This window comes from Leptodactylus fuscus, chromosome 3 (assembly GCF_031893055.1).
Source record: "Leptodactylus fuscus isolate aLepFus1 chromosome 3, aLepFus1.hap2, whole genome shotgun sequence".
Taxonomy (NCBI): domain Eukaryota; kingdom Metazoa; phylum Chordata; class Amphibia; order Anura; family Leptodactylidae; genus Leptodactylus; species Leptodactylus fuscus.
Genome location: NC_134267.1, coordinates 37,971,020 through 37,988,037, shown reverse-complemented (window position 1 = coordinate 37,988,037; position 17,018 = coordinate 37,971,020). Strand labels below are relative to the sequence as shown.

General features: G+C 44.5%; 2 protein-coding genes across 3 annotated transcripts in view; one reads left to right on the top strand and one right to left on the bottom strand.

Annotated features, from left to right (window-relative positions):
• Positions 1-3,314: 3,314 nt before the first annotated feature.
• On the bottom strand, positions 3,315-9,296 carry GINS1 (GINS complex subunit 1). 2 transcript variants are annotated; one of them, XM_075266551.1, is made up of 7 exons: positions 9,171-9,296; positions 8,459-8,523; positions 7,504-7,602; positions 6,099-6,189; positions 4,840-4,956; positions 4,066-4,140; positions 3,315-3,460 (listed from the first exon to the last, which is right to left on the bottom strand). In XM_075266551.1, exons 1-7 carry the CDS (start codon positions 9,243-9,245, stop codon positions 3,392-3,394), a joined length of 591 nt encoding a protein of 196 aa, XP_075122652.1. In that variant the 5' UTR covers positions 9,246-9,296; the 3' UTR covers positions 3,315-3,391. The 2 variants fall into 2 exon arrangements, with proteins under 2 accessions (XP_075122652.1, XP_075122654.1); XM_075266553.1 differs by lacking the exon at positions 8,459-8,523.
• Positions 9,297-9,562: 266 nt separating this feature from the next.
• The window catches only part of ABHD12 (abhydrolase domain containing 12, lysophospholipase), a 68,726-nt gene continuing 61,270 nt past the window's right edge, over positions 9,563-17,018 (top strand). Inside the window, exon 1 of the mRNA XM_075267435.1 lies at positions 9,563-9,730. Coding sequence (XP_075123536.1) covers positions 9,681-9,730 — 50 coding nt within the window. The 5' untranslated portion in view covers positions 9,563-9,680. The remainder of the gene's footprint in view (positions 9,731-17,018) is intronic.

The following is a 17,018-nucleotide window of genomic DNA, read 5'->3' as shown; positions in this document are numbered from 1 at the left end:
GACTGGTGCACATGGGCATAGCCCTTTAAATGAATAAGGAGTGTATTAAGTTGTGTACATCACATGGTATATATAATTTCCTGTATATATCCTGTTTATTTCCATTCTTTGAGAGTTGTATACATTTTGTAATATGTACAGTTTTGTATGTGAAACGTGAGTATATATTTATACCACAGATACCAAAAATAAATGCAAACCAGACTCCTGTTAGTCTCCTTATTACAACAGTTCAAATAGTTAAAGGGAGTCTAAGCCTCTTTCATGTTTGTGCTCCGTCCCCTCCTCTCTGGAACTTGTGCCTTGCACAGGCCCCTGACGCCACGCTGTACCTATTTAAAATCTCGGACGAGCGCAATCTGCTCTGCTCTGTTCAAGCAGATCCCGTGCCCGAGCGGCCATTATGCGGTGGTCTACTACATGAGCGTACTGCGCTCGTATGCTCAGTTAGACCACGACAAAATGGCCACTTGGACATGTGCAGTCGGCTCTGCCCAAACCCGCAGAAGTAAAGGTAGGCGTAGAATAGCACAACTTTTTAAAGGCTATGCCAACGTGCCTTTGGTTGAGTTTTTCAAATGATAGACTCCCTTTAATAAAAAATAAATAAAAAAAAATACAAAATTTCATTTTCTGACTTCTCACTCGTATCTAAAGACCCTGCTATTATCTCAATTCTCAGGAATGCTCAATCTTTACAACTGGCTGGTGTAAGGCCGCCCCTACATTACTGCTTCTGTGTGGGGGTTATTGCACACTTGGTGGAGAGTTACTGGTCTGAAAAGTTACTGCAAAGTTGGAGGAAACCTGCTCATATCTGTGGCGCTACTGCAAATTTTGAAGGAAATTACTTGTGTCTGAGGGGGTTACCATTTGCTTTAAAGGGAAAAACTTATTGGAAATGCAATCATTATACACAGTCCAGTTACATTAATGTGAGCACCTGTCAAAATCCCTAATAACCCCCTTTCACAGAGCGGACCGCTGCGAGACGTGCAGGAAGAGCGGGGATGTTGTGATGATGTCACTGGGATGTTGAGCCATGCCGACTCCAGTGCCGTGGCCAGCTCCGCTAGGTTACGCAGTTGAGCATCCATGGCACGAACAACCCGATTGAGGTGGTCACAGAGATTCTGATTGGGTTCAAGCCAGGGGAATTTGCTGGCCAAGGGAGTACGGTAAACTCATCCTGGTGCTCCTCCAACCACGCACATACACTGCGAGCTTTATGACACATCACATTGTCCTGCTGGTAGATGCCATCATCCTGAGGAAAAACAATTCGCATGTAGGGGTGAACATGGTCTGCAAGGATAGATGCATACTTGTGGTGATCCATCGTGCCTTCCACAATAATGATTGCACCCAGATGGCTGATGACACGTGCCTTCTGTGATTGGTTATTTAACGTTGACGTCATAAGTAGGCGGTGGTCACATTAATAGGACTGGACTGTGTAGAAACATGTATTATGGTGTGAAATAGCTGTTTATAGCTCTAGGACTATACAGGATGAAATGTTCATTGCTTTGCAGTTCTCCACTTCTGCAGCTGAATAGAGAGTGAGGTGACATGGGATAAAGCTGCTCTGCCACTCATTGGACTATGTCAGAGCATTGTGGTTTCATTTTTGAAGGCGCCATTTATGTATTTAGTGCAGGCAAAATAGTGATTGTCCAGTGCAAACAGATCAGGGTCAGGGTGACCATGACCAGATCCCTACTAGTCAGGTCAGCTACATGGATGACTTTGTTCCAATGATACCATGATTGTTGGATGTAACGTCTGGGGGTTATAGAAGTGTGATATAAAAGGGAACCTGTCATGAAAATACAGACATTGTGTTATAAAGAATCAGATTAATAATTTGGAGGAAAAGATTTAGTACAACCTGCTATGTATCCATTTACATAGACTAGGAGTCCAGTGGGCGGTCTTGGGGCCCCTTCACACGGCGTAAGCGCGCCACTCATTTAGACACGTATACAAGTGTCCGAGCGCATATATCGGCATATACGCACGCTTTCCATTGAAAGCAACGGGCTCTGTTTTGAAGCGCCGCACTCGGACATGTGTCTAAATGAGCGGCACGCTTACACCGTGTCAAGGAGCCCTTACTCTGAACGATGAGCAGAGGTTTAAATGTATAAAGGCTCGCACACATCTTATGTTAGGTTGTTCCGAGTAGTCTTTGTGGTGTTTCTTCTAAGAAAATTTGTTTTAGGCAGGGGCCCATTGGGATGGAAACACTGTGATTTGCTCAAGTCGGAAAAGCTACGAGAAAAATTGTGGCATTTTACAGTACAGGCAAAGCGGACGGGATTCTAGCGAATCCCATGCCCACGTTGTGGTAAAAAAACGACGTGCGGATACGCAGCGATTTCCAAAAATCAGCTTAGGAAATCGCAGCATGTCAACTATACCTACGGAAATGCCGGCAGTTTCCCCATAGGTATAATTAAAATAAAGTGTGCAAAGGAAAACTCCGAACTTTCTGTTTAAAACACAGCGGGAAGAGCCGTGATGTGTTGCCGCCGCGGTTTTTCCCGCAGTGCTTTTTGGCTGCAGGACGTCTCGTGGGGCCTTAGCCTTGAAGGGGGTTTTCTAGCCAAAAAGATATAATTTTTTAAATGTCTGTTAGTGCCATTAATGGGTTAGTAAATGCACCCCTATACCTCTGAGCATGCTTGGAGTGATTTCTGGGTATCTCTCGGGGTCCCTGGACTCCCCTTTTATTTCCATGCTTCTACTTCCTGCTATGTAACTTGCTTACTAACCCCTCTCTCCCTCCTTCCCCCCAATACACCCCCTCCCTTTCTCTCTAACTATCCTGCCCTTCCCTAACTACTCAGCTCAACCCCCAACCCATATAATATACTTACCCTCCACGCATCTTCCCATGAAACAGCCCGACTCCTCCTGTACTCTGTTTTCTCCAGTGATGATCCACCTCTACCACGCATACAATGCACAGTACAGGTGAATTACTGGCAGCAGTGCGCACACCGCTTGGAGAAGAGCGCACACCCTGCCGAATCATTACAGGGGGAGGAGCCATCTCACCAGAAGAAGCCTCGAGGGTAAGTATAATGGGGTGGATGGGAAGGAGTTGTAGTGACTATCAGTTTCTGGAAATGGGGAAACAGATTGTCACCGAATAATCATAAAATGTCCCTGTCCATTCTTTATTACTAATGTTATTTAGAAAGTAGGTGGGGGGAGGGCGTTTAGACTAGTGTAGGGATTTCAAATTATCCCAGACAACCCCTTTAAGAGTAAAGACCAAAAACATTATATAAATTCATTTAATCAAAGCAGAAAGCCATATTTACATGTTACTATACACATAAAAGATAAAGCCGTGATGTCCACAAATCCAGTAGGGGACAGCTTATGATAATACATGCTCCAGAACGCCTTGCCGAATGAGCTGTTCACATTTCCATCTGGGCAAGAAATGCTGCAAGACAAAATGCAAAGACGTACTGTATCCATGAAACTCCTTCCTTGTTTAAAGGGACTCTACCAGCTCCACAGGCGCACTCCTCTGCTACCAGCACAGTGCACCAATAAATAACACACCTTTGTAGGTTTGGACAAAAATAACTGAAGTGAAGCGGTTTGTGCACTCGGGACTCTACATCACATTGGTGGCTGTGGAATAAGTGTGTGGGGGGTGGGGGGGGGGGGAGGAGGAGGGAGACTCTCTAAGAAGCCTTTAGACTTCACATTGACTGAATACACACAGGGAAAGGGGGAGGAATATCCATAGGGGATAACTTGCAGATTGGTGGGTGGGGTCCGATTCCTCACACTGCCAATGAATGAGGGGAATTTTGTTCCCCTTTTGAATAGAGCAGGACATTTTATAGGGTTAAAGGAAAACAAATGTTAAAAGAGTCCAAAAAGGTCATTGCACACTTCAGGCAAAACTGATACACCTAGTACATGGTATATGGTATGAGGGCGGGTGCATCAGATGGGAATTCTCTACATTGTCAAGTACAACCCCCAGGCCCTGCACGAGAGACATTAGTGCAGCGGCAGTCACAAGAGACTACTTACTTGGGTGTTTTTCTTCAGAAGGATAGTTGTGCCATCATCAATCTCAAATTCTCCATAATCTCTCAAACAGCGCACCTGAAACATGAACAAGTCGTATTTGTGACTTCTCTGCCAATAGACTAGAATTCTTTCTAATTTCACCATTTTCAAGACACTAATTTACTGTCTGTAAATCTAAGCAATGCTCTGTGAGCTAAACACACAGGGCAGTAGCAACCTTTCTGGTACTTTGTTACAGTGTATCAGTCAAGTTGTGGCTATGAAGAACTTTGTGACTGCTTTATCAGGGTATGTATTTGGTTACAGCACTTTTTTTTAAAATTATTATAAAATAGTCACAAAGAGATGAGCGAAAACTATTCGAATAGCACGCGCCCATAGAAATGAATGGAAGCGACCAACACGCAGACTTTGCTTAACCCCCCACGTGCCGGCTACATCCATTCATTTCTATGGGAGCATGCGATTCGAAACAGCTGTTTCGAATAGTGTTCGCTCATCTCTATTCACAAATTGATGATTATTTAGCACCACTTGCACCTTAAATAGTTGCAAGTGGTGTTTTTGTACCTACTTAACCACTTTTTGAAAAAAAGTGGGCAGGAGAGCACCAAGGGCAGAATGGGCATCATGAGCTATGCTCACCCTCCATTGGCACAGGGTATATGAAGACCAGTGTACAATTGTCTGTAACATATATACAAAAGGCGGCCTTTACCAGAGAGGTGCATTAATACAATCAGGATCAGATTATTAACAGGCATTTGCTTTTACCTCAATGTACAGGCTTTTTGGGGGCTTCATGTCTTGTGTAATGTCTAGTCCTTCTTCACCTCCCAGAGACCTCATATATGTAGCCAAGGATTTTTTGTATTGGTTAAACCAGTCGGTCTATAAATCGGAATAAAAGAAGTTGAAATCTGGATAATAGAATAAGACAACATTCACACATCTATAAAACAGGTGAATGGAGGAGTCATATATTCAGCGCCGAACCCAAAAGCGGATGCTGGAAAAAGTGCTCCATATGTGCAAGCTCGATCACCACTCCAGTCTCTTCTAGAAGACAGCAGACCTCCCATAGACATGAACCAAACGGTAGCCTGAGTTCTGTTTTCTCAGAACCTGCAAGTGTTCAGACCCCAGTGGAGTGGGGGGCTGTATATTGAGGGAGAACTATAATATACAACTCCCACTGCCATTCAATGCATGAAGATTAAAATCCATAGAAATAAAAGCAGCCATTAACCAATCCATTTTAACAGACTATGACTACAAACAAAACGTAATGTGCTAAAAAATAAAAAAACAATAAAATATATTATATATATATTATCCATGAAAATTTTACAATTTTTTTTCCACTGCCCTCAAAGTAGTAATTAATGTGCAATTATTATAAGGAAGCTGTGTATAATATAAGGCCATGCAGAATTACTCATGGATACACAACCGTTTTATAGCTTGAATGGAAATGGTGATAACCTATCCATTTCACTAGGGTATAATTATCATATTGATGGTATATGGAGTCAGACCACCCACCAATCTATCAGCTGATTTAAGGGGACATGGAGCCTGGGTGAGTATTGTCTCTCTTCATTGTTTAGGCAAACACATTGCATAGCAGCCATGCCTACTGTTACAGCTCAGTTCCATTCATTTGTTTCACTGGGACAGTTGCATAAAAGGGCATGTTATGGATAGACCTAAAGACTCAGCAGGGGTGGGATCACTCCATGTCCCCTTCATAGACAATATTTTTCAGTATGTTCATTCTGTGTGACCCCAACAGTTGATGAGTTAAAGGCATAAGTGAAATAACATGACTAGAGATGAGCGAACACTATTCGAAATAGCCGTTTCTAATAGCACGCTCCCATAGAAATGAATGGACGTAGCCGGGACGCGGGGGGTTAAGAGGCTGGCCGCCGGCAAAGTCTGCGTGCCGCTTCCGTTCATTTCTATGGGAGCGTGCTATTTGAAACGGCTGTTAGGAATAGTGTTTGCTCATCTCTAAACATGACGTGTACCTCTTCTGCAGACATATGGAACCTCAATGCATTGGGCAGCACACTACCATATTCCCACCGAAGAGCACGGATCCGAAGCATACGGTCATACCTGGAAAGAGTCACAAGTTATATACAATGATTATGTTGTATCGCCAAACAGTTCATAACACTTCTTACAATAACGTAGGTTTACTCCTACTATAACTGAGTGTATGAATGTCACACGGTAATAATAATACCAGCTAAGTGACACTGCCAGGCCTAAAGATCTCTGGAGCTTCAGTTAAATGGGTTTTCTGGGACTTACATATTCTTACGATAAGTCATCAATATGTGGACCTGCGATCATCCACCAATTAGCTACACACAATATGGCCGCCTCCCTGTGCCAATGACATCATGGTCATACATCACATGGTACTGAAGCAGTTCAGTCCCATTCAAGTGAATAGAGTTGAGCTGCCCCTCAGTGTACAGCGCTGTGCTTGGTATTCAGTGAAGACCAAAAACACTAGTTCATTATTGATATGATGATAGTCAAAAATGTTGGAAATAAGTGAACAGATAAAAGTAATAATGACTGAAGTCTTTATATAGAAATGACTTGTCCACATCCTTACAGTGAAATGAGCGGTTTCATTTTATCACTTGATGTAATATCCTTTGGCATATTTGCTGATTTCTACCTCGAGCCATTTAGAAGTCATTGCTAAACGTCTCCAGGCTGTGACGGTCCATAAGCAGAGAGGATCCCATGGCAAGGTTACCGAGGACTCGTGACAAGTCACATTAGGCATTTCTCTGCCATACGCCCCCATACAAGTTCCAGATAGAAAAGCAAAATACGATTAAATTAAATATCTACTTATTCTACAGAAACGTCAGTCCCGTTATAACTTGGATAATATCACACGCAACTGGGTCAAGTCACTTTCATCATTAACCACTTCAGTACCGGGCCAATTTGTGGTCCAGGAACAGACACATTTTCGTTTTTTTTTTTTTTATATGTGCGGTTATGAGGGCTGTAACGTTTTTCTCGTACGTCTCATTCAACTAGTTTTTGCGTCTTTTTGGGGGGGGACACAGGGCTTTATTATATCGAGAAGGCAGGGAAGGGAATAAACCTTCCCTGCCATCTCTCTGGGAGCTCCGGCTGAAGTTACAGCCGGCTCCCAGCTTCAGCAGCTGCACGATCTCATGCAATAGCTGTGTTCTGACAGGACGTACCGGCACGTCCTGTCAGAACAAGGTAACCACTTCCCGGACGTATATACTCTATGGGCGGTCCGGAAGTGGTTAAACAACAACTTATTTTTCTTCATTTCCAGTATTAGATTTCAGATCCACACTGCTTGCAGACATTTCTCTGGTAGTCCCATGGAAACATACATGTAAACCAAGAAAATTGTGTGCAACTTACAGATAGGCGACAATGCACCGGCGATTTCGTAGAAGACAGCAGTGGCGGAATTTAATTGTTGGGATCAACTCGCTGCGGCTTTCAGTCTTTGCTTCATTGCTATAAAGGGAGAAAAAAAAACAAAAAAAACCCCAAAACTATTTATTGAAAAGTCTAAGTCCCAGGTACACTGGTTATAAATTTGGGGAAAATTAATTATGTATAAATGCAAATCTGCAGCAATACTGGTCTACCTTCAGAATGGTCACCATTAAGCAATACCCTAGTTATTCCATTTATAAGTGGGAAAATTCCAAAGATAAGCGTGTATTGTAAGGCCCCATACATTTCTGTGTGTGCTGTATCTGAACAAAATAGCTCTGTAACATTGCACTGTGTAGTCTGTAGTATTAAAAGGGGTGATTCACTTTCTACCACTGATGGCCTATTATTAGGATAGACCATAAATTTTAGACCTGTGTGGGCTGAAAATGCACTTCAGGAGTCAAATTTAACCAAAGTCATGAAAAACTGCATAGGTTTTTTATCTAGCTGAAGCAATTTATAGTCTAATAACAAATGCAACTGATTTTGAGCATATTCTAAAGTCATACTTGTTTCAGGAGACAAAAATTCATAGAAATTTTGATTTTTGTCAGGCACTGATGGTGATGCATAGAGATGAGCGAACACTGTTCAGATCAGCACACACCCATAGAAATGAATGGAAGCACCTGGCACGGCAACCAGCAAAGTGTACGTGCCGGGTGCTTCCATTCATTTCTATGGGTGCGTGCTGTTCGGATCAGCTGATCTGAACAGTGTTCGCTCATCTCTAGTGACGCATAGTTATCATCATGTTCTGATCGGTGAGGTTCATGGTTGATGCCCTGGTGTACAGAAGCAGGTCGGCCAGTGTGTAGGGCACAGCAGTAATAATATCTATAGTACAGTATAGGAATTTTAGGTTACTTACACGTCTCCTTGATTCTGCTCATACAAAGCTTTCATCTCTTCTAGAACCTGCCTGATCCCGTCCTCCTAAAATGACAAATGGATCACTTTTAGGTAAAGGTTGGAATAATACCTCTATTAGATGGATGCTTATTCGCATCTGCGTTCAGGGAGTTCACTTGGGGAACGGAAACCTATCTATAGGAAGAGATGACATACTGTCCCGTCATATGCCAAGGGGTGAGCTAGTGCATACGTCAACCAGCTGAAAATGTAATGTGAACACGTCCTAAGTCACCAGGCAGAAGGAGGCTTAGGGATCACAGATGTGTACATGCAATAAAGGTCTACAATGAGAAAACCCCTTTAATGGAGGGGGCCGCAAACTCTCCAATGATATCTATGAGGAAGGCGGCCGTCGCTTAGTGAAGCTCACCCCCGAAGTGGGACAGAGAACCCATAAATGGAAACAGAGATATATATTATATATATATATATATATATATATATATATATACACATGCATATTATAATAGATCTCAAAAAGTGAAATAATTCTAGTTCTGTGGGTATCACATGGGTATAAATGACAGCAGTGTGCACTATTATTAGTCATCTGCCCTCAAGCAGCTGCAGAAGCACTACAAGTCCCAGCAGCACGGTATACACTGTAGCCTGGGGACCAGATGATAAGCAGCCCGTTGCCGCAGCCTTCCTCAGCACACATCACTCACATTGAAGGCGGGTAACTGTCCATCCGCCGCCCGCTGCAGCTCCCGGATGAGCTCTATGGCCTTCTCACAGAACATGGTGGTCCCCGTCCAGGACAGCAGCTATATTCCTATATCACCCGCCACAGAGATGACACACACGGCTACACTGCACGGCTGAGGGCGGTGTCTATGAGCTGCATTCAGACATGTTTACTCCTGGCAAACCTCCGAGCCGCACACAATATGACCGGCTATACAAGTTACCTAATACCTCCCTGTCTTATCACACTGAGTGTTATACTCCGCCATTACTATTACTCCGCTGTATCAAACCATCTATCAGGTTAAGACCCTTCCAATACTTTGCCCTCAACAAACATGGCCGCTCGGAGTTTACTAAAACAGCCGAAGTAGACCAAAACTGTCAATAGACTGAAATTGGCGCCATGTGTCACCTGGCCAATGAGGGAGGGTTTTCGCCCACGGGTATGGCTACAGTAGCCGAGGAGGGACAATCTTTATTTGAGGCTTATGCTCGCCCTGGAGGAACTCATGCGTAGCTGGTGGCCGCGGGGTCGCAGGTGAGTCCGGCACACTGTAGTGTTATCTGCTGTAGTGGGCAGGGCGGCGGCGGCCATGACACCTGTTCTGTGTGAGGTGAAGCATGACGTCATGGAGGAGAAGCTGGAGGGGCCATGGGAGCTGTTTTCTGTCTATAGTCATAGTGGCAGGTTACAGCATATGGTCTTACGTCACATATGTCATTCTTTACATTGGACTAGTGTGGCTGGTATTATTATTATGTGGGACCCTCTGTGGCTCTTATTGTTATGGAGGACTCTGGGACTGAATCTGTTATGGGTCACTTTATGGATGCCTTGTTATGGGGAATCCTGAGTGACCGGCTCTGTTATGGGGAATCCTGAGTGACCGGCATCGTTATGGGGAATCCTGAGTGATCGGCATTGTTATGGGGAATCCTGAGTGACCGGCATTGCTATGGGGAATCCTGAGTGCCCGGCATTGTTATGGGGAATCCTGAGTGACCGGCTCTGTTATGGGGAATCCTGAGTGACCGGCATCGTTATGGGGAATCCTGAGTGATCGGCATTGTTATGGGGAATCCTGAGTGATCGGCATTGTTATGGGGAATCCTGAGTGATCGGCATTGTTATGGGGAATCCTGAGTGATCGGCATTGTTATGGGGAATCCTGAGTGATCGGCATTGTTATGGGGAATCCTGAGTGATCGGCATTGCTATGGGGAATCCTGAGTGCCCGGCATTGTTATGGGGAATCCTGAGTGACCGGCTCTGTTATGGGGAATCCTGAGCGACCGGCTCTGTTATGGGGAATCCTGAGCGACCGGCTCTGTTATGGGGAATCCTGAGTGATCGGCATTGTTATGGGGAATCCTGAGTGCCCGGCATTGTTATGGGGAATCCTGAGTGCCCGGCATTGTTATATGGAACACTGTGTGGCACTATTATGTGTCACTGGCTAAGCACTGTTATGGGGGCCATTGTGAGACTAAACCTTTCATGGGGTACCATGAGTGGCTGGGGGGCATTGTGTGTCTGGCACTGTTTTTGGGTGGGGGCACTGTGTAGTTGGCATTGTTATGGGGTGCACTGTCTGGTTAGCATTGATATGAGGCACGCTGTGTGGCTCATGCTTTTATGGGGAATCGTGTGGCCAGCATTGTTATGTGGCTATCACTATTATTGGTCACTGGCTACCAGTGTTATGGGGTCTTTGTAAGGCTGACACAGTTATGGGGGGCACTGTGTGACTGGCACTATTTTGGGAGGGGGGCACTGTGTAGTTGGCATTGTTATGGGGTGCACTGTCTGGCTAGCATTGTTATGAGGCCCGCTGTCTGGCTGATGCTTTTATGGGGAATCGTGGCATTGTTATATGGCTATCACTATTATTGGTCACTGGCTACCAGTGTTATGCGGTCTTTGTAAGGCTGACACAGTTATGGGGGGCACTGTGTGACTGGCACTATTTGGGGAGGGGGGCACTGTATGGCTTTTAGAATAGGTCATCAACATCAGATTGACATTCCTGACACCCCGTCTGATCCTCTGACTGAAGGGGCTGCCCTCCCTGTTGTATAGTGGATGTCCTGGATTATGGTATTTTAGCCCTATTCATCTACACAAGGGGGATCTTTATTAAAGGTACAACACCAGATTTTTGGCCACTGACCATTTGTATGAGAAACGCGGCATTTGAGAAAAGTGTAGGGAGCAGAGAGGGGATCAAAGTGACCTGGGGTGGAGATGTGTTAGCCCGACAGATTGACTAGGACTCTGTGGCTAGTGACATGATGTATACCTGAAATTTACACCGGTCCCTCAGTACTGCAGCTCGATCAGGTGATCATGGGGGTGATTTATGATCTGTATTATCCAAATGTACCCATAAGAGATGGGATTACTCCTGACTTGTGCCCCACTGGGCTACTGACAGAATGGCAGGAAGCCACCAAGTCTTCTTACTAGCCGGTCACTAAGACATACTATGAGATATTATAGGTGCCTGATGTCATGTATACATTCTCATGATGCCACACTGTGCTTTTTAATTCACTTTGACCGATCTGCTGCCCTGTAGCCAAGCTGCCACCATACCCTGTCAGTCCTATAATGGCCTGTACTCAATAATATCTCTTATGGGCTGCGGTAAGATGTCACCAGTCCATAGTATGAGGCAGTTTAATGTTTGTCTTAGAGCTGCATTTCATTGCAATATATTTGTGGCCGGTAGGTGGCAGTAGAGTTGTACTGTTAGCGCATAGAACATATTGTACTGCCATTGGGCTTGTGTAGGAGGAAGGAAGGAGGAAGGTTCAGGTGGGCGGTATAGACCAGCAGATCAGTTCTAAATACCGTATAATACATTGGATTCTGACTATATATAGAGCTATGTTTATGTCACAATTTCCCATATTCTATAATGTCTTTTCCATATAAACAATACGTTCCAAATGTTTACATTATGAATTGCTTCTGCTCATTGGTTGCTTTTTCTTCCTAATCTTTTGCCATGCCCATGGCCATATCATAGGTACAGGCCTTATACTGTGGTACACTGGGTCTATGGGGTATTCTATTACATTTTTGTATTCAGTGAATACTGCAAAGCACAAAGGTAACACTGAGTCCATTCTTTGTAGAAGAATGGTACGTGCTCTATACAAAACTGTACATATTATTTTATAATAGATTTCTGGTAATTTGTAATAAATAATCTCTCATGGTAAAGGCAATGTCTGTATCTACAGAGGTACTTCATAGTGTCCTGTTCACTAAACAGTCAAAGCTGCCCGCTCCTCCAGCTTGCTGAAGAATAGAGGAAGTAAGTAGAGACAGTAGGCAAACTGCTGAGGCAGGGAGATGGAAAATCCCCTTTAGGCTAAGGCCTCACATTGCCTGCTGCTCAGACCCCCACCAATCAGAAGAACAGTATTGTTTAGTCCCCTCCCCCTTCCCTCCCATTCTGATTGGTGTAGTGGTTGAGCTGACCTCGGCATTGCTGCATTTATATTAATAGGAGTCTGAGTACAATGCTTGGATATCTCTGGCACTCCCATTGAAATGAATGGATCTCTACACATGTTGGCCTGACACTCTCCCCCTGACAGGGGGTACAAGGGACTAAATTCTGCGCCAATAACTTGTAAGATGGGAATCTAACTCAAAATTAGCTCTGTGTGAACTTACCCTTAACATTTTAGAGAAAAAGAACTTAGTTCATATCTGAAAATTAGGTTGCAAGTGCTCTGAGGGTAGTTCCAATCACCACAAGTGCTCTGGGTCTTGCTACTGATCCCTGCCTTAGGCTTCCTCCTTGACATCCTGGGATGTCACCAGTGACGTCCCGAGTCCTTTCCTGTGACTTCTGAGGCCACTCATGTGTGACATGGACTTCTGCTAGCCCCAGCCCCTGTGCGCTGCTAGACCGGACAGCGACAGTGGGCATAGTAGCACCGGAGACAGGCGAGTATGGGATTTTTATTTTTTTGTTTCACCTTCCCTGGCCCAGAACTGTAATTCCTGGACAAACCATTAATCCTACAGTAAAATCTGTAATACTTTTATGTACAATCTGGAGTCAGTGTTTTGTTTTTTGTTTTTTTACTACAACTCCCCCCAACGCTGGCCCTAACACCAATTCTACGTCTCTCATGCCACAGCCCCGGTGCCGATGTTCAGAGGTCTTCATGCTCTCCTGCTACAGACATGCCATATTCTTTCTGACAAAGTGAGAAAACGCCTATAATATAATGGTAAAATCCTTTCTGCAGATAACATTTCTTACCAGATTTGTGAAGCAGGTGGGCGAGGTACAGAGAAGTTGCTGCGGGAGGGGAACGCTAATAATAGTTCATATAGATTTTCTATAGGCCACATTCCAGCCGTCACATTCCAGCACATGTATAAGGTATTCTTTGTTTCTCCCTGTATTATACGTACTTGTTTCCTCCCAGCTTGACAATAGAAATAGTATATGATAAAACATTTTCCTCCTGTAGTGTGAGTGCGGGTTTGGTGGAGCCTCGATACAGTGGTAAGTTTGCATAGAATAAAATTGAATGTGCAAATTTAGTCGTCTTTGAAGTGGGTAAGAAATAGAAACTTGCGTTGCAATATTGCATGTGATTTTAACCCTTAAAGGGGTTGGCCACTTTCAGACCAATATTGACAAACAAATGTACAATAAAAAGATATACAATTTTCCAATTTACTTTCTGTATCAATTCCTCACGGTTTTCTAGATCTCTGCTTGCTGTCATTCATTCTGTTACTTCTAGAGGATAAAAGTCTGACCATGGTCATGTGATTTATGGTCCATGGTCATGTGATGTACGGTCCATGGTCATGTGATGAGTACACAGGTGCCGCTCGTTACAGTCACAGCACAATATTCTTACAGCTTGCCTGGTAATCAGCTGTGCACCTGTGTGCTCATCACATGACCATGGACCGTAAATCACATGACCATGGTCAGAGTTTTATCCACTAGAAGTAACAGAATGAATGACAGCAAGCCGAAATCTAGAAAACTGTGAGGACTTGATACAGAAAGTATTTTGGAAATTTGTATATCTTTTTAGTGTACATTTGTTTGGCAATATTGGTCTGAAAGTGGCCAACCCCTTTAAGTACTATCATGGTGTCTATCCTAATGATATGTGTATGATAGTGGTGTATGATAGACACCATGATAGCACTTAAGGGTTAAGAGACAGTCTGTCTGACTCAAAATTCCTTCCAATTCAATAATAATAGTACTGTGTAAGGGACCGTTTTAACACGTTGGTGGCCCTGTGTAAAGATTTCATAACCACCAGTTAGAAATACTTCACAAATTCATGTCCCCCTCCAGGTTGCCCCCAAAGATTCACGTCCCGCCACCCCTCGGGTTGCCCCCACACTATCATGTCCTCACCCCAGGTTGCCCCCACACTATCATGTCCTCACCCCAGGTTACCCCCACACTATCATGTCCCGCCACAGATTCATACCCCTTCTCCAATTTGCTCACCACAGATTCATGTCCCCCCACCACCCCCCATCAACCAGTTTGCCCCGACAGTATTATGTCCCCCCACCCCTCCGATTGCCCACAGTATCATGTCCTCACCCCAGGTTGCCCCCCACACACACCTCAGTTTCCTGTCCCCCACTGTGTAGATTAAAGAAAAAAAACAAAGCTTATTACTCACCTTTCCCAGTCCCACATTTCCTCCTCTCTCTGGTCCTGGAGTCTTCTAGGAGCAACAGATGCGATGTAAGTGACGTCACTACATTTCACTTCCTGCCCAGGACACCGGGAGCAAAGACAGAAGCCGGGTTATGAAGCAGGGTGGCGTCTACTCCCTGCTTCATCAGTGTCTACTGCCCTGGACAGCAGGACAGAAAATATAGGACTGTCCTGCTGTCCAAAGGGTCCCCCGCTAACATAGGGCCCAGTATAAGTGCCCCATTGATCCTATGGGTAAAGCGGCCCTGACTGTGTAGGAGCTTTTATTACAAACTTATCTTTGTGGCTGGGCAATCAATAAATAGCCAAAACTGAACGTCAACCTAGATAACCTTTGGTTATTTTGGTTTAGTTATTACAGTATTCGTGATGTTCCATCTGCAGTTGAGACTGAACACGTCCAAACCAAATCTGCCATTATAATCTGGGGTCTCTTCAGACCCTGAAGTATAATAAGCAAGGCTCAGGGGAGCTGATACAACATAAAAAAACAGTGTTACTCACCTCCCCAGGGCTCTGGAGTGACTCTCTCTTCTCTTCCGGTCTTCTGACTGACATCCGGGACCGTTGAGGCCAGTCACAGGCAGTGGTCACGTTGCATCGTGAGTCATAGACACCAGCGTTGCAATGCCGCATAGCCCATGTGACTGCTCAGGCCCAATCAGAGCCCAGGGAGGTGAGTAACATTGTTTTTATGTTTGCTCACCTGTAGACAAAGTATTTGGCCCAAAAATTTCAGTTCAAAACAGGTAGACAAAATATTTATAGACTGTAAGGAACAAATATTTGGTACACACATAAAAAACGACAATATTTTGCACAACATAAGCAAACACATCGTCTCTTGCTAACGCTAGGATCACACTAATGTTCAGATCTGCTCAGGAACCCAAAAGATAGAGAGTCTGTCGGCAGTGGCGTAACTACCGTGGTAGTGGCTGCCACAGGGCCTGGGATATTAGGGGGCCCGGTGACAGCCGCTACCGCTGCATTTTTTTTTTTCGTTTGCAGACCCCCGAGTATAATGATCGGAGGCCCAGGAGAGGTAAGAAACATAAAAAACACTGTTACTTACCTCTCCACGATCCTGCCAGGCCTCCTTCCTAGTTGTCTGACGTCACCTGCGTCCTACCGTCCAGGGGACAGGTAAGAAACAGTAGTTTTTTGTATTTTTATTCCCCCCGGGTCTCCGATTATTATACTCTGGGGTCTGAAAATAATATTTATAGTAATTGTTTATGGGTGTCCACAGTGGAACATAATACTGTGTGCAGGGGCCACTAAGGGACATAATACTGTGTGCAGGGGCTACTGAGGGACATAATACTGTGTGCAGGGGCCACTAAGGGACATAATACTGTGTGCAGGGGCCACTAAGGGACATAATACTGTGTGCAGGGGCTACTGAGGGACATAATACTGTGTGCAGGGGCCACTAAGGGACATAATACTGTGTGCAGGGGCGACTATGGGACATAATAGAGCGTGCAGGAATGCGGAGGAGGGGGTCGGTTGAGGTCGTCGGTATCAGTTGGGGGGGGGGGGCCATGTCAAAAGTTCGCCAAATGTGTGGTGCACAAAGTAAATTGGCATACATTTGTAAATGAGCGGCTACATGTTTCGGTGCACGCTCAGTAAATGCTCCAGTAATGAGGCCGCTCGCTTAGTCATATAATGTTATGGTTCCTAGACACATAAATATACAGGCGATAAGAAGATCTTGTGCTATATACTTAGTGGTCTCTTCTATATCTGCTAGTCAGACTCATTATCATGCCTGACATTGTTATCCTCACAGTCCAAGCTGTTTACCCAGATCCTAGATTGTGGAGGAATGTACTGTTACAGTAAAGAGGTTAATCTGGTCTAGCAAGGATATAGGGCTGAAGATAACCAAGAGGAAATGAAAGACGGCTATTATTAAGAGTGTGACGTGCGGGATCTTGTCTGGACCCAACTAAATGTATTTCCCATTTTCAAGAAATGACACAAGAGACAGTCGCCAAAAATACAGCGCTGCCCCCTGCTGCTGTTACTAAGAAAACAATATGGCAGCCGATAATAGGAGTCTGTTTTGTAAAGGAGCGGTGGGCA